The sequence below is a fragment of the Xenopus laevis genome, chromosome 8L (genome assembly GCF_017654675.1).
Source record: "Xenopus laevis strain J_2021 chromosome 8L, Xenopus_laevis_v10.1, whole genome shotgun sequence".
Taxonomy (NCBI): domain Eukaryota; kingdom Metazoa; phylum Chordata; class Amphibia; order Anura; family Pipidae; genus Xenopus; species Xenopus laevis.
In genome coordinates this window covers 92,287,316-92,309,153 of record NC_054385.1, presented here as the reverse complement: position 1 = coordinate 92,309,153, position 21,838 = coordinate 92,287,316, and the positions used below count along the sequence as shown (strand labels likewise).

Genomic DNA, 21,838 nt, shown 5'->3' with positions numbered 1-21,838 from the left:
TTGGCAGGTTATGAAAGTTTGAACACATTTCTGTGATTTTTATGGTTCTATGTTATTACAGTTTTGCTGATGATGGTGAATTGTGAATCCAACCAAGAGACCTTCTTATCTTAATTAGTTACAAAAGTATCTAAGTATCTATTCTGGGTTCTCTGACAAAAGCCAATTAAATTAGAAACTTTGTATCTTTTTCTGACTGTTCAGTGTAGGAGATCAAAGAGAAAGTTGGAAAATTACAGTAAAAAACCCGGGACTGCGGGTTGAGCTGTCAAAATTGGAACTGTCCCAAGAAAAATGGGACAGTTGGGAGGTATGCCCCCCCACACACACTGGCTACCCCCATCTCTGCTCAGCTGCCCTTTTTACGATAGCAGCCTAATTCACCTTCCCTCCCCATCCACTCACCTGCAGACTGCACCCATTCACTACAGGAGACTGATTTGTGAAAGATAGTTTTTGGGGGAAGAAAGGCAGTGTGCCCTTCTCTGTTGTATCCTTGTCTGCCTAACTCAAATTCTGAGTATGCAATAATTGAAAATATTACTGGGTGGATTAAATATGGGACATTTTTTTTATATATTTTTTGAACCTATAAAGTGGTTTATGTAATTAATCTGTTTAGCTCTTTAATAGGGTATCTGTGTGTGTGTGTGTATATATATATTTATACAGTTTATAGATCATATACCACCCTGTTACAAGTACACAGACATTTATCTAAGGCAAAAGAAGCAAGAAGCTGCAGTGGTGGTTTTCCCTCTAACTGGAGCGAGCAGAATAAAAAATGATGGTGGAGCTAAATTTCATTTGTACTTGAATGATAAATTGGGTAGAAAATGTTCTTTTTTCCAGTTGTGCTAATCCACCAGGCTTAACGGTTAGACATTATGGCTGAGGTATAACCTTGAACTGCTAAAATCACAAAATTTTACTTGTATTTTTGAAAGTTTAAACATTGTGATTTTTTTTTAAACTTCATTTCAATTACAAGAGCTCCCTCTACTGATCATACAGCAAAAGTAAAATGATATCATTTATCCAAAGTAAATGCATAAGAAATCTGAGCTGTAAAATTAAAAATATAAAATTTTAATTACATTACATACAGTGCCACTGATTTCCTAACTCATTAGCTCAAATGTCACTAGCTGTGTAAAATCCCTTCTAAAATAATTTTGCTTTTATGCATTTGGATAAAGACAGACAGAATATTGGCATTACATCACTAAGGTGAAACAGACCTAAGCACCACCAGTGCATATGGGAAATGTGTTTTTTTTTAAATTTTGATGACAATAATCACATGACTTTTGAGCCCCTGAAATGATGTGATTGTGTTAAAAAAAGGCTTTAGTTCCTCACATTTTTATGCAATCTTTTTGTTCAACCCACTGAAGTAAAGCTGAACGTCTGCAGTTTAACTACATCTGAGTTGTTTCATTTAAAATTCATTGTGGTAATGTACAGGACCAAAATTAGAAAAAACTTGTCTCTGTCCAAAGATTTATGGGCCTAACTGTATGTGCTATGTTATTGGCAGGCAAAGAGTCAACAGTAATTAAATTTACAAATAACTTTTAAATCTATAATATTTTTTTAATTAATGTAGATTAGAAAAATGTATATTTTCCTTCAGGAACAGTTTTTGAATAGAGGCTACTTTAAATGTCATTGAACCTCCAGTAAGAAAAGTTTTACATAGCCATAGCTTATTTTTACATAGCCATAGAAACTTATATATTAAAATTCAAAATTGGCAGGCTTTTTTAAATTTGAGTTTTCCGAAAAAAAAATGATAGTAATTTTCCTGGCAAATTCACACAATTTGTTGTAAATAAGCTAGAGATTGAGATAATAAAATCGTAATTGTGAAAAAAAAACTGCTAGAAATTGGTCTGGTGATTTAAGTGTGGAATAAACCCATGTGCCATTACCCTAAAACCACTGAAAATGTTTAAATAATGTTTATTGGAAATGCTTGAAATGATATTTTCTTTTGTTATACAAAAACATTTTTTCTTGGTTCCACTTTGTATACCCATGTATGTAGTGCATTTTAATCCAGAAAGGTTTGTGCCATCTAATCAAAGCATAATTTAGCCTGCCTGACATTATTAGGGAATAGCACTCAAATAGATTAGAGGCAGTTATGTATGTGATGGCTGCTATAACAAATCTCTTTTCACGTGGTACACTCCGTTTGTGATTTTCATTGTTTTCTGGTGCTTTACAGCATTATGACACATAAATTAATTTAAGTTTTAGAGAGGATGTGGGCAAGAACAGGAAGTTTCAGTGACAGACAAACCAGCAAAGAGCAATAAATCTTCTAATTTGCCAAAGAAGCCTTCTCTAATTAAATTGGTAATTGACTATTAATTAAAGGGCACAAATTGTTTCTGTGTCAAATTGGGCATCACACAAGTATTGCTTAGGCATTCTCTGACATACAATACCTTCAATTTGTGCACTATTCAGGCAGTGCAAAAGAAAGGAGATTGATTTATCAAATTTCAAAGTTTCAAATTTCAGCAATTTGCTATTTTCTCCATTTATCAATATCAACCCCATAGTTTGCACGTAGGGTTCAGAACTTAATGCTAAACAATGCCTGGTCAAAGCCAATGGTTTTCTTGTGCCTAGAGTGTTGTGCCCCATGCCATACTCTTGAGTTGCAGTTAAAGGCTTGCAATTAAAAGGATACTGTCATGGGAATTTTTTTTTCAAAATGAATCAGTTAATAGTGTTGCTCCAGCAGAATTCTGCACTGAAATACATTTCTCAAAAGAGCAAACATAGTTTTTTTATATTCAAGTTTGAAATCTGACATGGGGCTAGACATATTGTCAATTTCCCAGCTGCCCCAAGTCATGTGACTTGTGCTTTGATAAACTTCAATCACTCTTTACTGCTGTACTGCAAGTTGGAGTGATATCACCACCCTCCCTCCCCCCCCAGCAGCCAAATAAAAGAACAATGTGAAGGTAACCAGATAACAGCTCCCTAACACAAGATAACAGCTGCCTGGTAGATCTAAGAACAACACTCAATAGTAAAAACCCATGTCTCACTGAGACACATTCAGTTACATTGAGAAGGGAAATCAGCAGCCTGCCAGAAAGCATTTCTCTCCTAAAGTGCAGGTACAAGTCACATGACCAGGGGCAGCTGGGAAATTGACAAAATGTCTAGCCCCATGTCAGATTTCAAAATTGAATATAAAAAAATCAGTTTGCTATTTTGAGAAATGGATTTCAGTGCAGAATTCTGCTGGAGTAGCACTATTAACTGATGCGTTTTTAAAAAATCATGTTTTCCGATGACAGGATCCCTTTAAAGTTAACATTTAGTGTGCTGTAGAGAGTTCTATTTTACAATTTGCACTTGGTTTTCATTTTCTATTTTTGAGTTATTTCATTCATTTTTATTCAGCAGCTCTCCGGTTTGCAATTTCATCTGGTGTTTAGGGTCCAAATCACCCTAGCGACCATGCACTGATTTGATGAATAATAAAAAGCAGCAGTAACAATAAATTTTAACTTTACAGAGCATTTGTTTTTTTGAATGGGGTCAGTGACCCCCATTTGAAACTGGAAAGAGTCAGAAGAAGGCAGCAAATAATTAAAAAATATAAATAAATAATATAAACCAGTTGAAAAGTTGCTTCAAACTGGCACTTCTATAACATACTAAAAGTTAACTCATTGCTGTACCCTACAATCAACGCTGTCAAAATACATATCCTACTCTAAAGGATGTCATACACAGTACATGTACATTGGATTGCTGGCCACCATACATGCCCAAAAACATTTTATGTTATAAGAACACTTAGCTTAGCTTTATTATTGACACCAAGAGACATATCAAAAGTGAGTTTCACTATAATAAGCAAGATCACAGTTTGAGAACAGTGTAGTACTCCCTACATAAGATAATGTCCTGATTAAAAGCACAGTGCACTAGGCATGTGTTCCAGATGCCATAAGAAAATAATTTTGGTTGAGAAGATACAGCCTATAAGGGTACTCTGAAGGGGCAATCATGGGCTTTTTTACCCATAATTCCTTCTCCTACAGATATAATCCTGCTCTTATAGATATAATTATAGGCTTCCTGTGTGCACTTACCATAACTTCTCCAAGGTGGTCAGAAACTCTATAGCCAGGAAAGCGTCTGTAATTTGTAAATAAAGACATTTAATATAAAGTTATTTTCTTTACTTTAATACACTTTCAATTTTAGGTGTTACTGTTCCTTTAAAGGGATCCTGTCATCGGAAAACATGTTTTTTTCAAAACGTATCAGTTAATAGTGCTAGTCCAGCAGAATTCTGCACTGAAATCCTTTTCTCAAAAGAGCAAACAGATTTTTTTATATTCAATTTTGAAATCTGACATGGGGCTAGACATTTTGTCAATTTCCCAGCTGCCCCAAGTCATGTGACTTGTGCCTGCACTTTAGGAGAGAAATGCTTTCTGGCAGGCTGCTGTTTTTCCTTCTCAATGTAACTGAATGTGTCTCAGTGGGACATGCAGAGGCGGGCCACGCTGTCCAGGCGCCCTAGGCAAGCCGGGCAGTAGCGGCGCCTGTGCGAATCTGCGCATGCGCGAACTTGCGCTCGCGTGCCCACGCGCGAACTTGCACTCGCGTGCGCATGCGCGAACTTGCGCTCGCGTGCGCATGCGCAAACCTGCATGCGCAGAATCGAAGAAGATCGCCGGAGGGGAGAGGCGGGGAAAGTGACTGAGGGGAGACGGGGTAAAGCACTTGAGGGGAGGGAGGCAGGGAGGAACGGCGGAGGGGTGGAAGGCGGGGAGAGCAGCAAACATAACTAGGGGTAGGCAAAAGTCAGGTACCTGCCCAGCACCCCCCTTTCGTTGCGCCCTAGGCAGGTGCCTCTTCTGCCTACCCCTAGTTCCGGCCCTGGGGAAATGGGTTTTTACTATTGAGTGTTGTTCTTAGATCTACCAGGCAGCTGTTATCTTGTGTTAGGGAGCAGTTATCTGGTTACCTTTCCATTATTCTTTTGTTTGGCCACTGGGGGGGGGGGGAGGGGGTGATATCACTCCAACTTGCAGAACAGCAGTAAAGAGTGATTGAAGTTTATCAGAGCACAAGTCACATGACTTGGGGCAGCTGGGAAATTGACAATATGTCTAGCCCCATGTCAGATTTCAAAATCGAATATAAAAAAATCTGTTTGCTCTTTTGAGAAATGGATTTCAGTGCAGAATTCTGCTGGAGCAGCACTATTAACTGATTCATTTTGAAACAATTTTTTTTTCCCATGACAGTATCCCTTTAATATGCCCTTCTCCAAATGTTGCTGCTTCCCATTCAAGAATGGAAATGATGGTCTGCCCAAGGCACTGTAGTTCCTCATTATTTTGAATGGGAATCAATGACAGGCAGGAAAGGCTGTAATGAATGCTCCATGGTGGGCCAACCCAAGGTGGTGTGCCACAGGTTATGAGATTTTGTTATCACTGAAGCCATATGTTGTCAGACTTTTTATTTGTGGCCAAACATTGAGTCAAGGACACAATGTGCTTGTTTTAGACATAAAAAAAACATTTTGGTAACAATTTCCTGCCAGTAAACAGAAAAGCAAATGAACATTCACCCCAAATCTGACAGAGCTGCATCAACCCCCCCCCCCCATGACCAAAATAATGCTGGAATTATGGGGGCAAATGCTGCACTGTGGGTAAAAAACATGGCAAATGCACCCAAGATTGCATTTTATAGCTTGGCAGAGGCCCTTCCATTGATGGTAAACTCCTGGAGGCTGCTGGTGCACTTGTGGCTCAGGTGATTATTACCTGGAAATATGGCAGTGAGATGTCTCAGACATATTTAGCAGTCTATTTATGCATATCTGATGAAAAGTCTGGGGCTCCAGTGACTGGTAAAAATATACAATATTCCTATTATTCACTACAGCCACTGCAATGAACATTAGAAAGCACTCCATGTCATCCCAGCCTGGAAAAATCGTTTGTGCGAGCCCTGTAGGTGAATGCTTAAAAGCCTGAGCTTGAAAGTTTTGCCTACTAAAAGGTTCGTCATAATGTCTAGCCATGAAAGTATTTGCTTCATTGAGGCCCAAGTAGAAATTGATGGAATGCCATGTGCAGTAAGCTTGTGCGCAAGATATAACTGAGCTAAAACTCCACCCATATTTTCCTATCACCAGATTGAGCTGACATGGCCTATAACTGCTAATATGTATACAGAGGTAATGCAATATCTCATCTTATATTTTGTGTTTTTAGAATACACTGTGAAAGAAGCTGGCACAAGGTCACTTACAGTGGGAGTAGTGGGAGAATAGTGCAAGAACAGTTCTCAGCAAAGCTTCCCGTATCTGGGCTTATTTCCAACCTGGTGCCATTTTGCATTGTAAATACAGAGAGTAAGCAACTGCATTTTTAACTCTTTCAAGGAAAGTAGGTTCACATACTAAGCAATATACATAGATACATAATGCTTTTAACATTGCACCCTGACTGCAATTTTTGCACAGTGGCAAATAAATGATTGCTTGATTATTGTGAAATATATGATATGTACAAAGTATGGATATTATTCAGATACCTTGCATTCGTTGGAGACCTCTCTTCGCCATTAGCATATAAACACTCCTTTCCTTGAAGCTGAAATAGAGAGAGATTGATTAACCTTTTAAGTGTCAGCAGAATTTCCAATTTCATTGGCACTCAGTGCCAGCTGCTTTTTGAACATGTTATACTCTTTCACTTTAGGGGCATTTCCTGGGCAGGATTTTTAGTTTATCTAAAAAAAACAATACAGTACGTGATTTCTTTCAGGATGACCTGAGCTTTCTAAATCTGCCTCAGTTTTTGTGTATTTCCACTTTTGGAACAAGTTTTAGAGCTCTAAATACCAAAAAAATTAAAAATTCCTATTTTTCATGAAATAGGGATTTATACCAGAAAAATATTTTATTGTATGCACAAAAATTCAACTGATTTGGAAAGCCTCAAGTGTCTCGAATGTGCCAATACCAGATATGTAGTGTATTATGGAGATTTCTGACTTCTATAGATCAATAACTCCCAGCAGTAAATTCCCGAATGTTGATCCCCCAAAACCATATATTTTTTGAAAAGTACACATTCAGAAGAATCCAAAGTGGTCAAGCATATCTTTCTACTCCAAACTGCAGAGTCACAATGCTTTCCCAAAATAGTTGATTTTGATGAAATACCTGAAAATTGTCTCAAAGCTTCCACCTTCTCCATCTTATCTCCAGCATAGCATTAGGTACCAAGAATCATAAATATGAATGCCAGAGGTCTATGCGTGGCTGCAATTCTGAAATTAATATCCAATATACACATATTCATATAGTGCTGTAGACAGCCTCCTTGTCGCCTCTAACATCTTGCTGCCCTGTGCCAGGAACTTTGTGGCCTTTCTACAATCCGGGCCTGCCTACAAGTCAGATGCAGTTGTATGGGTTAAAAAATAATGGGACTGATAGAAAATCTGATGTATAAACTACATGGAGCTTTGCCATCTGACACAACATTGCCTTTTGGAAGGGAACACTGCATGCTGTATCTTCGCCCACTGAGATAAAATATGATGCTGTCTGACTTTTTCTTCTGCTTGTTTTCAACTCTATTTGTATTTGTGTTAGCAAGTGTTTGAAAATCTCTAGTAGTTGGATAAATAGCAATCCAAAGTACATGTTATGGCTTCGTTTTTCTGTCTTCTCCTTTCCTGAAGTACTGTGCCAGAATAATATCATGCAGGCCACATTCCAATGTCTTGATAAACTAAAGTACAATTTCATTCATCGATGCCTTCCATTGGCTTTAATAAATAATTCTCAGCCCAACAACACTTTAGCACGGTGTGTTTCCGTTAATATTTTTTTAGGCATTCCATGATAATGAATATTAAAAATGCATATACTGCAACATTGCACATTTTTAAAAAGGAATAGTGTTAAACATGGAATGGCACGTTACCTCAAGAGATTTGTGGGAAACTTTCGATTTTGTCTGTGATCTATTGGGTGATGTATTATGCTCAAATAACTTCTCGATGTCATCCTGATGTAAGAAGCTGTATGGATCTGACATATTTATCGATTGCCCGGCACCGATGAGCTGAAAACCTAAATTCTCTCTGAAGCTTCTCTGTTTCGCTCAGTTCTGATAAAACACAGGAAAATTCCCAGGTGAGTTGTCCTGTGTAACATAGGTTGCTAATGCTATTATGAGCAGAGAAGGTGTGCCTAGTTCCTAAGGGCACCAACAAAACACTGGCTTTGTACATAATTGTTGTAGTAACATGTCACTAGGAACAGAATGTGCACACACTAACATTCATTCACAAAAAAACATACCTCAAAACATTATATCTTCCAACGGAACCGTGAGTCACATAAATAATCAATCATGATAAATAATGATCATTTTCTTGGGTTCTGCCAACCTGACTGTCCCTTTTCAATATGACCTCAACTCTAACTCTAGAGTTTCTAATGCTAACAGACTACTGCTGCACAAATGTGGCAGCTCCTTTATAGAGGAACATGAGGGATCAGATAGACAGGGCAGCCATCAGGGGGGGACAGGGGGGAGAGTTGTAGGGGGCCCCGGCTACGCCACACTTAATTGATTAGCCAGGCCCCCCATCTTTCTGAGAGCTGCTGACTTCGGGAAGGCATGGACGTTTAAGAGGCCCTGGCCACCAATTTTTTTTTCTCATGTGGGGTCCTAGCCACCAATATTTCTTAATGGGGGGGCCTGGCCACAATGGGGGGCCCTGACCACCAATATCTTTTTATTTTTTATTAACATGTGCGAACCCTAGCCACCAATATTTTTTACTGTGTGGTGGGGAGGGCGGACCTGTAGGTGGGGCTTGCGGTGGGCACAGCCCAGGGGGCCCAGGAAATTTTGTCGTACGGGGCCCTGCGATTTCTGATGGCGGTCCTGCAGATAGATACTGTAAAACCATTAAATAGCATACAAGGACAATGTTATGATAGATGTTAAAAAATTTAACATTTTTGGAGTCAGTATCTCTTTAAGACATGAGCAAAATTATGGAAAGTTCGCTTATCCCAAAAACTTAAGGGACAAAGCACTCCAGATAATAGACTGCATTCTGTAATAACTAGGTAAAATAATAGAGGTTATTGTACCTCCCATTACATGTCCCTTATAAATTTAGCACTCATTAATACAGTGCTTATTCAAGAAGCACCTGAGACTGGGGTCTTGGTACGCTCTGCACTTTATGCTGAATTAAAAATCAGGCTTTTTTTTTTTTTTAAAAAAAAAAAAAAGATAACGAGGCCCAAAGTGGTGTCATGTCATGACATGTTGAAAGGAATTTCTATGACCTGGCATTAGTCTGAGACATATAGGGTAAATCTTAGTGATGACAACCGCAGTGAATGCTTTATCTCTGAAGATCTAAAATTCAAAAGCCATTCCATGGAAGATGGTGAGTAGAATCAGATTACGACAGGGTTCCTGAGTTAGAAGGTCCTTGTTACATGGAGGTTGATATAGGTTTTGTAATAAAAACCCAAATTCATGCTTTTGTTGTTGTAGTCTTTTAAAGAAAATGTTATACTGTTTGGGATTGAAAAATTGACCTTGGGATAATTATTTTTCCACATACTGTATTCTTTTTCTTAGTAAGATGCTACCAACTTGACCCGGTGTATGGGGCCCTCAGGAGGGTCTGCCTGACCGATATCTTTGTTTGCACTACAATCAGGCACATTTGAAAACGAAGTTGGACGTGGTCTGCATCAACAAATTAATGTAGTCCTCTCCCGTAGGTCCATAATGACTATATCAGTCATTAAGCTGACCATCCTCTGAGTCAATCATACACATTGAGTGCCATTTAACTGCTGAAATTAGCCACAAAAATGTGCTTAATCTGTTCACATTAGAACCTTCTGCCTTTTCCCAAATATTAAACACATGGGGGCAAATTCACTAAGCCGCGAAGCGCCGAACGCTAGCGTTAATTCGCTAGCGTTTGGCATTTTCGCTACTGCGCAAATTCACTAACAAACGCTGGCGTAGTTTTGCTAGTGTTACTTCGCAACCTTACGCCAGGCGAATCTTCGCTAGCGACGAAACTACGCAAATTCACTAACTTGCGCAGTGTACTGAACGCTACCTTTTACGCTAGACTTCCTTCGCCACCTCAGACCTGGCGAAGCGCAATAGAGTAGATATGGATTGTTTCAAAAAAAGTCAAAATTTTTTCTAAGTCCCAAAAAACGCTGGCGTGTTTTCTACATGATGGCTGATAGGCTGAAAAAGATCGAAAATTTTTTGGGGCTCCCCTTCCTCCCCCCTACATTTCCTGACTCATGGCAACTTACCTAGACAGTGGGCACATGTGTAGGGCAAAATAAAATTTTTATTTGCTGATTTGAAGGTTTTCTAGGCATTTGTAGTGCAGATACGTGTTCCTCCATTGAAATTTGAATTTCGCGCCGTATGCAAATTAGCCTTCGCTAGCGTAACTTCGCTTTATATAGCGAATCAACGCTAGCGCAACTTCGCAACCTTACACTAACCCTGTGCGCAACTTCGGATTTTAGTGAATTTGCGGAGCCCTGGCGAAACTACGCCTGGCGAAGTGCGGCGAAGTGCGGCGAAGTTGCACCTGGCACAACTTCGCATCTTAGTGAATTTGCCCCAAAGTGTACATTTTTGAAACTTGGCAGCATTTTAAAATATATTTTCCATTTGCATCACACACCCATAGTAAAAGCACTGCACGATGGATCACCGGATCGCTTTTTTTGAAGTGGAGCGCAAGCGGTGTTTCATTAAGTTATTTCTTAATAAAGGCTGTACGATTTAAAAGTTTAATTTGTCTTTGTCATTTTTTTTGATGTTACTGGTCATTTAAGTAAACTTTTAGTATGTAATAGAATGGCCACCTTTTCCATTGGTTTTCATTATTTATTTTTTATAATTTTATAATTATTTGCCTTTTTTTCTGACTCTTTCCTGCTTTCAAATGGCTGCCATCTAAAAAAGCAAATGCTCTGTAAGGTTTACACATTTGTTATTGTTAATTTGTATTTCTCATCTTTCTATTCAGGCCTTTCCTCTTCATATTCCAGTCTCTTATGCAAATCAATGCATGGTTGCTAGGGTAATTTGGACCATAGCAACCAGATTGCTGACATTGCAAACTGTCTGGAAAGCTGCTAAATAGCTCAAAAACCACAAATAATAAAAAATTAAAACCAATTATAAATTGTCTCAGAATATCGCTCTCTAGATAAAGTTTACTAAGTTTAAGTTGAAGAACCCCTTTAAAGAGGTTGTTAACCTTCCAACACTTTTCAGATAGTTCGCCAGAAATATTTTCTAACATTGAGGGTAGGACTACATGGACATTTTCGGCATGAAATGACGTGCTGCAACAAAACGCCGGCGAAGGAAATAAGGTAAGTGAATGCATTGTCTGATGGTGTCGCAGTGTTGATCCGACTCGACACGACTGTCGGATGCAGATGCTGCACACTTCGTCTGCATCCGACAGTCGTGTCGCGTCAGATCAACACTGCGACACCATCCGACATTTCCATTACCTATCTATTTCTGTAGAATGAGATTTGACGCTAGCATTTTGTTGCATCCCCTCGGATTGTGCCGAAAATGTCCATGTAGTCCTACCCTGAAGTGTAACGTTTCATTTTTCACCTTCTCATGTCTTTCTGAAGCAGCTCGGGTGGGAGAGGAGTCAGCAACTTTGTAATCTGTTCTAAATTGATACATTTAGTTGATTTTTATTTTGTTCCTGCTGAGCAGAATCCCTGAGTTTCATTACAGGCAGCTGTTAGAATTGATACAATAGTTGCTAATACTCCAGAGACGCTGCTGCTGAGAAATGTATCAACTTATGCAGCAAATTGTAACAGTTCAGAATCTGCACCTGAATTACTGAGTTGCCAGACTCAAAGGGCTTCAATTTTTTTTTAAAAAAATGGTAAAGAATACAAAATGGAAAGCAACTGGAAGTCTTTATTTCTGAAACAATCTGAAACCAACTGAACTGAAAGGAAGAACAGCTTGGAAGGTGAACAGCCCCTTTAAAAGTTTTACAATATCATTTTATTTTGCTGCAATTTGACATGTGCATTTTCTTTAGAAAGGGTCAGTGGGATCCTGTCAGTGCTGGAATGCCGGGGGAATGCTGGGAGAATGCAGGAGAAGGGGAATCTGATAGGTCAGGGTTATTCCCAGTTAATATACGCTCTTATGACTTGATTACTATTTACACGGGTTTCTTATTTCAGCCTCTGGCATAACCGAGTGTTTAGGCGGAATCTTTGTGTCAGGCATAGATAGAACCAAGTACCAAACGTTTGCTGCTATTTCTCTGCGACTCGATCCAAATGACCTTATTCATACAGCCCAGGCTGCAAAGAAACCTTCCTGAGGTACAAATTAACACCGGGTACAACTTTGGACGTTGCTGCAAATCACACCACTAATAAGGTATCTGCGCAGGCCTTATCACCGTTTCCTGGTGGCGCTAGCAATGTGAGACTCCGCCCCTCGGATTTGTGACCGCGCCCCCGTGGAGATTGCGCATGCGTTGTGCAAGTAGCGTGAAACTTTGAACCACGAGGGTCAGAGAGCAGTAGGTTGCGCTTAACAGCACTGTACCATCGTCCCGCACCATCGGAGCTTCGTGGGTGAAATCTGCGTGGGCCCGTAGCAGCACGACATTAGCCAGCATGCCTGCGGAAATCCTCAGTGGCAAAGTAGTCTCCGGGTGAGTGCGGGTTAATCGTCCTGGGCAGCGCTACAGAGCCCGGCACATAATGGGTAGCATCCATGTGGTGGGATAGGGGGGTTCACTCGCTCCAACTGTGACACCAGCTGTAGGCATGGGACTATCCTGCATCCCTTACACCCCAGCTGCTGCAGAACCTCTTAAAAGTAGGTTATTTGTACCTGTAAAAGAAACCTGCCTATTCTAGGGGCTCTCAGTCCCAGAATTAGTGGGATATCGCCTTGTAAATTGCTACGTCCCATGATGAGTTTGCAAGATGCCCATTTAACCTGTATAAAAGTATAATCAACTTGCATTTATGGGGAGATTTACAGAGTAAACCACAACAACATTGCAGTTGGTCAGCAAGTCACTTCTCTTGGTCAGGGGTGGCCCCTTTGTTATGGAATGGGTTAAATCTCTCACATGTCTGGGCTGTTTTACTGATTGTGGAATATAGAAAGGATAACTGGTTGCTCATGATCACATGGCTTCCTGTAGTAATGATGATTATTCCGGGTTGTGCGTGATGCTGTTGTCCTGTTTGTTATTTATAAAATAAAGATGTTTTGGAAACAATAAGTGTCAGCAGCTGGACAGGATTGAGGAACCTTGAAACGTGGATTACTCTGCTCTTTGGCACATAACAAGGGAAAGGTAAACAACTGAGATCCAAAATTTTAAGAACAAGTCAAACAAGATCCATCCCTATTCTTGTATGGAAAAGTCAGTGACCCGACCCCCTTCAGTCCAAGGCAGAAGTAGCCAGAAGCACGTTCAGTTTAACAGGGGATCCTGCACAGTATAATAAAACATGTTATAAATGAAATATCATGCTATAGGTTTGTCTAATGCAGCTGACTCACTAGTAGGGATGCACTGAATCCAGGATTCGGCAAAATTCAAAAAGAATTGTGACTTTCGTCGCACAAACAAGGAATTTAAACATTTTTAACTGCACACTGCACATGGGATTCTCTTTTTCCTCCCTTATTTACGTATGTAAATTAAGGTTCGGATTCAGTTTGGTATCCAGCTGAATCTTTCACAAAGGATTCATGATTCAGCCAAATACTAAAATAGTGGATTTCATGCAACTCTACTACTGATGTGCAGGCCGGCCCAATACCCGCGGGTTTGGGCTGACCTCACTGCACTGTTTGCAGGTCCCTGGCGGGTTGGGCTTGAGCTCTTCTGCCTGCTCTCCCTGACTGCCAGTTTTATAGGCATGCTCCTGCCACACCCCTTTTGCGACATCATCGGCGGGTCTATAAATGGAGGGGGCCTTTTGGCTAAGATCAACTGTAGTATCTGTTTTTTCCAGTGGGGGGGGGCATCCTAGCTAAGGGATGTTTGGTGGTCAACTTTCACTAGTGAGGCAGAGAGGCACCTGATCCTCTGACCAAAGGCTTGCTCAAGAAATTAAGCCCATGATAGAGCCCCAGGCCATGCAAACCTGGAGTGCCGGATGAACACTGGTGGGAGATCACCATGAAGCACTCTAAGCACAACGGATCACTTTCTTCTGCACTATGCCTATAACCCTAGCCTTTTGGCACAGCGAAAGGAGACATTTTTAAAAATTCCTGGCCATTAGGCTGGGGCAGCTTCACTGCTGCACTTTTTATACATAGTTAAATAATATTTATTTATTCTTTTTAGCACATTAAGGATTGTGGTGCAAGACTTCTGAGTCAAGTACGGATCCGGGGGGGGGGGATGTGTGGCCATTAGGCTCCTCCCCCTCTGAACCCTGGCCCCCAGTGGGCACATACCAATTTTTGCACATCTTCGGAAGTCCATTGGATATCCTGTCCCCTTTTGAAGCCCTTTTGGGTTGGTGGTGGAACGTACAAAGTGACCCCCCTAGCTTTGAGGTGAAGGGGGTCTGAAGACCCTTGCCCCATGACTGTGCCGGGGGGTCGGGGATAAAGGGGCTTCCCCTAGCCTTGGCGAAGGGGAGTCCGAAGAATCTGGAGATCTTTAGGCCTATTCATTTATGCAGAAGTCAGATACAAGTGTGTTGTAGGATATCATGTTTTATACCGTTTCATTTTAATCTCTAAAAGCCCCAAGTGTGACGTTTCCAATATCCACATGTTTAACATTTTTTGCATTATGAATATACTGTATACTGGTTATTACACTTCCTGTATAAACAAATCTCTATACTGTATCAAGGTCTAAGTAAAATATTAACAGGAAAAAACAGATGACTCTGATAGCTGCAGGCCATGAACTGATTTTTGCCAAGTCAGACTTCGAAACAGAAAAAAAAAAAACACAAAAGAAGATAGCAGACTGTATAGGTACATAGGAATGATTAATTAATCATTCTTCTGTGGCTGCATAAGGCAGTAAATGTAAGACTGGAATTCCATTGCTGAACTGTAGCTGTTGGCGTTCCAGCTTCCATCAATGGCTGTAGATGGGATTTTGAAGATTGTAGCACAGCATAAACTGGAGAGTCACAGTTTAGAAGATCACTGGCATAAGGGTTAGAGGGCACAGCATACCACCCAGGGCTGTCACCACCACTTATCTGCTGGTGTGCCATTACCCTAAACCTGTACCCTTGTTAGCGTAGCCCTAGTTAGTGAGGGAAAGGGTGAAGTCTCTGAAAACGAAATGCTTCATCCCTGATATACATGAATTGGAAAGCAGAAGGTATTTATGGGCCTTAACATATAGCATCTGGTAAACCATAAATGGAAAGCTTTAATCCTCATTCAGTGGAGGAAACCAGTGTGATAAGAGCTCATCAGTGCAAGATACTGGACCATGGCATGTGTGGGGACCAACAAAAGAACCAGAGGGGTTAGAGTGAGGCAGCCTAAAAGTCAAAAGCCCCTTATTAAATGATGTAAATTGTCGCGGAATCCACTTTAGGTATTCTGTGAGCTTTTAGTAATCCCATTGTTTATGTAGACCCTCCCCTAAGTGGTATATAGGGTTAAGGAAAGAAGACTTGAGCCTTCCCAGTGAATAAGTGAGGATAGACTGCAATTTTTTGTGGGACAGGCTGTGAGGCTAGATGGAAAGCAGTTGTTTGCTAATTGTTGGCACTTGGCACATATACGTTGAATTAGTACCTCAGAGTGATTTTTAAAGCGACCTGTCACCTACACATAAAAAGCTGCATAATGAAAGTCCTTTGCAAATTAAACATGGAACCCAAATTCTTTTTTTTTTTCCATTAAAACATCCATACCTGTTATAAAGGTGTTTAAAGGGATACTGTCATGGGAAAAACATTTTTTTTTCCAAAATGAATCGGTTAATAGTGCTGCATTTCTCCATTTCTCAAAAGAGCAAACAGATTTTTTTATATTAAATTTTGAAATCTGACATGGGGCTAGACATATTGTCAATTTCCCAGCTGCCCCAAGTCATGTGACTTGTGCTCTGATAAACTTCAATCACTCTTTACTGCTGTACTGCAAGTTGGAGTGATATCACCCCCTTCCCTTTTCCCCCCAGCAGCCAAACAAAAGAACAATGGGAAGGTAACCAGATAGCAGCTCCCTAACACAAGATAACAGCTGCCTGGTAGATCTAAGAACAACACTCAATAGTAAAAACCTATGTCCCACTGAGACGCATTCAGTTACATTGAGAAGGAAAAACAGCAGCCTGCCAGAAAGCATTTCTCTCCTAAAGTGCAGGCAAAAGTCAAATGACTAGGGGCAGCTGGGAAATTGACAAAATGTCTAGCCCCATGTCAGATTTCTAAATTGAATATAAAAAAATCTGTTTGCTCTTTTGAGAAATGGATTTCAGTGCAGAAATCTGCTGGAGTAGCACTATTAACTAATGCGTTTTGGAAAAAAAAACATGTTTTCCCATGACAGTATCCCTTTAAATATCTGAGCTGTCAATCAATATAGCCTGCCCCACTTCTATGCCTGAGGCATAGAAGTGGGGCAATAATTCACTTTCCATTCTGCAATTCCCACATGTCACTGCACTCCTCACATTCCCCTTCCCTCCTCAGGCTCTATACTTGTGTAGGGGATTACACATGTGCCTTAGGTACCCCATTCTGGTATATACTCAATATTTTGGGGTGATACATAATTTGTCTTAATAACAGCGTTCACAAAATGGCTCCTGCCTTTGTGCTGATTGTGTAATTCCAAGACTGAAGGAAACAAAATTGAAATAAATATAGTGTAAGTAAAGTTTAATTTGCTCAACTAACATGATAGCGAAGAATCTGGAAATATTTTTTGGGATGACAGGTCCCCTTTAAGGCAATGCATGGTCATCTTGGTGGGCTAGGGTAATGTGACAACCATGATAAATAATAATGATTTGGACCAAACCTTTTGCAGACACAAATAGATTTATATTTTTCTGGCATTGCCTGTATTGTGGTGCCATTTTAATTCACTTTGGGATTTTGATGAACTTTAAAAAAATGTATTTATCTTACAGTTTGTTTGTTGGCCACGCAGTTGTCTTTAAGGGAATTTACATTTTCCTCTTCTTTAGCGTTTTTGTGTGCTATTGATACTTTATTTAAATTGATGATGAAAATGATGTACAAGATTTACTTAAGGGGCTGATTTTGAACAATTTAGGAGGTTAGGCTTATTGTTGCATTGGTGAACAGCCAACCTGTACATATTTTACAGGATAATCTGTGTGGAGAAATCAGTTCAGTTCAGATATTCTGCAAATTGGGCCTAATATGTTTAACTTTACACATCAACGGTCTGTGTTTCCTGGTATGTGTTCAAAGGAAGAAATCTGTTGCATGTCAAATATTATAAGGACACTGTAGAAAAGATGTAGTATTTTCGTTTTCCTACTATAACGGACTTTCCCATTGCTTTTTTTTTTTCATATTAGATTGGTCCGTGAGAGACTGAAAACTGAAGTTGCTGCTATGAAGGAAAAGGTCCCTGGTTTCAGCCCTGGATTGGCCATTGTGCAGGTCTGTTGATTGTCTTTCAATAATACTGCTTTTTTTTTTTTTAAAGGAGAATTCAACCGTAAAGTTAAAAAAAAAACCCTACCCCCCCCCCCTCTACCCTACATAGACCTCCCTCCCCCAGCCAGCAGAGTTCACAGCTCTTCGGTAATCTTGGGAATGATAGTAGCTATTTGGCAATTTCTGCTAATTTCGGCGGATGCACAGTTGTCGTGAAACAGAAAATTGCTCCCAACTGTGCATGCGCCGAAATGGCACTTCCCGAAGATTACTGAAGAGAAGAAGATGATTGCTGTTAGCTCCTCTGGACAGAATCTGCACCGAGGGGTAAGTAAAGACTTGAGGGCTTTAGCCCGCAGTAGCAGCTAGGCTGGGGGGGAGTAGGGATAAGGGGGTGCATGTAGGGTACAAGGGTTTTTTTTTAACTTTACGGTTGAATTCTTCTTTAAGGCTAGGGCCAGACTGGGCTGAAATGAGCCTGCTAACAACTGCACCCTACCACAAGTGGTATCCTCCTTTTTATTTGCATCCAGAACCCCCGTGTCAGGTCTGGCGTAAATACTCTTGGCGGATTTCAGTGCGAAAATGCGAAATCTTGCGTTTCTTTGTCGAAATCCACTAAGCCTTTGGCTTGAACTTGGGTCAGACAGGACAGAATTAGCCTGCTGAAAACCACAGGCCCATTTCAGACCCTTACCGCAAGCAGTATCCTCTTCCTTTGCATCCAGAACCCTTGTGTCAGCACTTGGCAGTTTACCTCGAAGAAATTAGAGCCTTTGCATTTTGTGCCAAAATCCACCATGTCATGGAAATTTGATCAATGAATCAAATTTCCAAATTTTTCTAACATACACAATCTGCTTTTAATTGTTCATGGACAATGTATGGAAGGCTTAAATGTTGAAATTAAATCTGCAATGTAATAACTGAACACTTGTAAAATCCTACTCTGTAAAGTAATATAAAAATGTCCCTTTTGTATATTTGAGATACCCCCTCGACAAAAAAAAAATAGGGACAATTTTCTATGATTGCTAAAAAAAAGAGTGGAAATTATTCATGTTTGGTTATTTTTATCTTCTGGTTTATGGAAATGTTTGTGAACGTGACAATCTTTCATGCGAGGACACCTTTTATATATATATAAAAAAAAAAACAAAAAAACTTGTTACTGTTAATTGCTTGTCAGACATACAACTGTTGGATAGTTCTCTGTCTTACTAGGTTAAAATAATTCCTGCACATGCTCCTTAAATTGTTTATTGCCAATAACAACCTTTAGCATAGATTTAATGTATTATAAATCCGTATAAAAGGACAACAACAACTTACTAAAGACATTTCAGAATCTGTATATTGCAAATGGAAGCTGAACCCTGGTACAGTTTTCGTTGCAAGAAAGTAGTTCATTGCTTGAAGCTGAAATACCTGATTTTAACCCCTTTTATGTTCAAAGTAATGTTATTGTTTTTCTTTACAGGTGGGAGACAGAGATGACTCGAATCTCTACATCAGCATGAAACTTAAAGCTGCTGCAGAGGTGAATGTGTTTTCTGTGGATTGTATTATTATATAAATATTAGGTGGGGCTATTGTTTGTGTATTAGTTTTCCTTCTCTAAAACCAGACAGATAAATTTGGTAATTTCAGGCCCTGAATTGAGCCCACAGCTGCTGACTGCACTGGGCTGTATAGTAAACTAGGTCTCGATGCATCTAGAAATGACTGTAGATATATACCTTAAAAACTTGCTATTTTATGTTTTAAAAGCATTTCATTCGTGTGGTTAATATAAAAGTGAGCTGACAAGTTTGCATAGCTAGAAAAGTAATGTATTTTAGCAGCCTTACCCACTATACAATTGCACAAGTAATCAATGAATTGCAATGGGGCGCTTCTAATTCTTTTACATGCAAAATTTCAGTTTGCCACCACCCACAAATGCATGGTTTTTCTCACCCATTTATTTTTGGATTGTTTTGGCGTTTGTTTTTTTTTTGGATCTATATACGGCTACTAAAATTAATTTAAACATTAAACTCAAAAAGCTTATTTTGCCTTCAAAAGGATTAATTATATCTCTATTAAAATAGAGCCCGTGAGAGTTGACCTTCCTGTAATTTAGAGCGTTCTGGATAATAGGTTTGAAAAGGTTTCGCTGTAACGGATACCCATTGCTAAATTTACCCTACATACACCTAATGTGGAAGTAAAATCTTTTTTTACATCTTTTAGTACCCTTTCATGGTGGATTCCCCATAATATATATGTTACAAGTAAATCTTAGAGGCATAAGTATTCTTGCATTATAATAATAATAATAATTATTAGTGGTAGTAGTGTTTATTATTAGGTTTTATTCTGAATCAAAAATTATGTACGATGAAAGCAAATTTAATTCTTCTCAACTTTCCAACTTTCCAATATGCATTAGTTTAAAAGTTTTCAGCAATTCCGTTTATTATTAGGTTTTTATTCTGAATCAAAAATTATGTACGATGAAAGCAAATTTAATTCTTCTCAACTTTCCAATATGCATTAGTTTAAAAGTTTTCAGCAATTCCGTGTTACCGGTAGTTAAAATTAACTGCTGTTAATAATAAATGGCTTTTTTTTTAATTGCATTTTTCTCTACACTGTTGGTTCTGACTACATGTACAAGAGAAACAATATAGCGTTAGTCATCTGTCCTGCATCTAAGACTCCATTACAAACAATGCCTTGCACGCATTTATGATTCTCCTTCTTTAGTCCAATAGCACGTGTAATGTTTCTCTACTGGCATATATAACCTGGCAGAGGAACGCTCGATATATTCCCCCCCCTCCAGGCCTGTCATGAAACGAAACTTCCTCCCAGTCTCAGAAACAGAATCTACTGCAGTGCTAATTTTTTTATTTGTTAGATTGGGATCAGTGCCAGCCATGTGAAGCTGCCGAAGACTGCCACAGAAGCCGAGGTGAGATATCCCAAATGCTTATTCACTGCATTGTTAAAATCTTGTGGAAAACCGAAATACTTCAACTGCTGAACCCTTAATAAGTTAAATCATATTTATTATATATGATTGGAAGGATGTGGGCTAGAGTGTTTGTTATTGATTGTTAACTTAAGTAATACTAGATTTGTCAGCACTAGTGATAACTATGCATTAGATGCATAGATGCATACATGAACATTAGATGCATACATGAACAATTATCACCTGACAGCATGCTAGTCTCTGGTTTTGGGCAGGTGTGCCATGCTGTTGAGGATTATTTTGGTTACAATGGGATGTGTGTGGTGACAGGTTTATTTAGTTGCAGCTACTATGAAGAAAAATATTCCACGAATGTCCCACCAGATTTCTCAGGGTTTAGAAACCCTAATAGTATTAAGAAATACTCACCTGCACACTCTGACATTTCCTTCTTATTTCTGTCAGCACACCAAGAGGGATTGAAATCCTCAAATCTTGTACATAAAAGCAAAAATCATAGCAACACACACACATATGTCTGATGAAGGGTTGTTCCCCAAAACGTTAAATTCTTGCATTTAAAGTGATACTGACACTAAAAAATGAATTTTAGCATATGAATGTACATTAAATGTTACCTATAGGTCATGTTGATCATTTTTTGCTGAGAGGTTTGTTTTTGTATATAATTGTTAGCTGAAGTTCCTAAGCCTGACTCTCTGACTCTCTGACACTCTGACTTTGCAAACCTAACTGTCCCATCTCAGCCTGTTAGTTACAGTTTCTAATGCTAACGGACTCCTGCTGCACAAATATGGCAGCCCCCTCATACAGGAACATGGGGGATCAGACAGGTAATGTAAAAGCATCATGCAAATACTTTATGGCAAAGTTGTAAGTAGCTTGCAAAGCCAATATTATAATAGATGTAAAAAAAAGTTTAATTTCAGGTGTCAGTATCTCTTTAATAAACGTGCAGGGATATTCCGCTTGTACTTGGCAGGTTGTGCTGATTTTTTTTTTTTTCCTTTATAAAAACCCTAAAAGCCCATTTATGTTTTGGGCACTTTTATAATGTGCATTGTTTTTTGTGCCATTATTTATCTTTGATGGATTTTTGGGTCGGTGTG

General features: G+C 39.4%; 2 protein-coding genes across 2 annotated transcripts in view; one reads left to right on the top strand and one right to left on the bottom strand.

Annotated features, from left to right (window-relative positions):
- Positions 1 to 8,364, bottom strand: part of LOC108698814 (coiled-coil domain-containing protein 170) — a 32,551-nt gene extending 24,187 nt beyond the window's left edge. Inside the window, exons 1-3 of the mRNA XM_018230639.2 lie at positions 8,004 to 8,364; positions 6,601 to 6,659; positions 4,131 to 4,176 (exon numbers count right to left, since the gene is read on the bottom strand). Of these exons, the coding sequence (XP_018086128.1) occupies positions 4,131 to 4,176; positions 6,601 to 6,659; positions 8,004 to 8,117 (219 nt within the window). The 5' untranslated portion in view covers positions 8,118 to 8,364. The remainder of the gene's footprint in view (positions 1 to 4,130; positions 4,177 to 6,600; positions 6,660 to 8,003) is intronic.
- Positions 8,365 to 12,668: 4,304 nt separating this feature from the next.
- mthfd1.L (methylenetetrahydrofolate dehydrogenase (NADP+ dependent) 1, methenyltetrahydrofolate cyclohydrolase, formyltetrahydrofolate synthetase L homeolog) overlaps positions 12,669 to 21,838 on the top strand; it is a 35,237-nt gene continuing 26,067 nt past the window's right edge. Inside the window, exons 1-4 of the mRNA NM_001087105.1 lie at positions 12,669 to 12,810; positions 17,665 to 17,749; positions 19,227 to 19,286; positions 20,652 to 20,705. Coding sequence (NP_001080574.1) covers positions 12,773 to 12,810; positions 17,665 to 17,749; positions 19,227 to 19,286; positions 20,652 to 20,705 — 237 coding nt within the window. The 5' untranslated portion in view covers positions 12,669 to 12,772. The remainder of the gene's footprint in view (positions 12,811 to 17,664; positions 17,750 to 19,226; positions 19,287 to 20,651; positions 20,706 to 21,838) is intronic.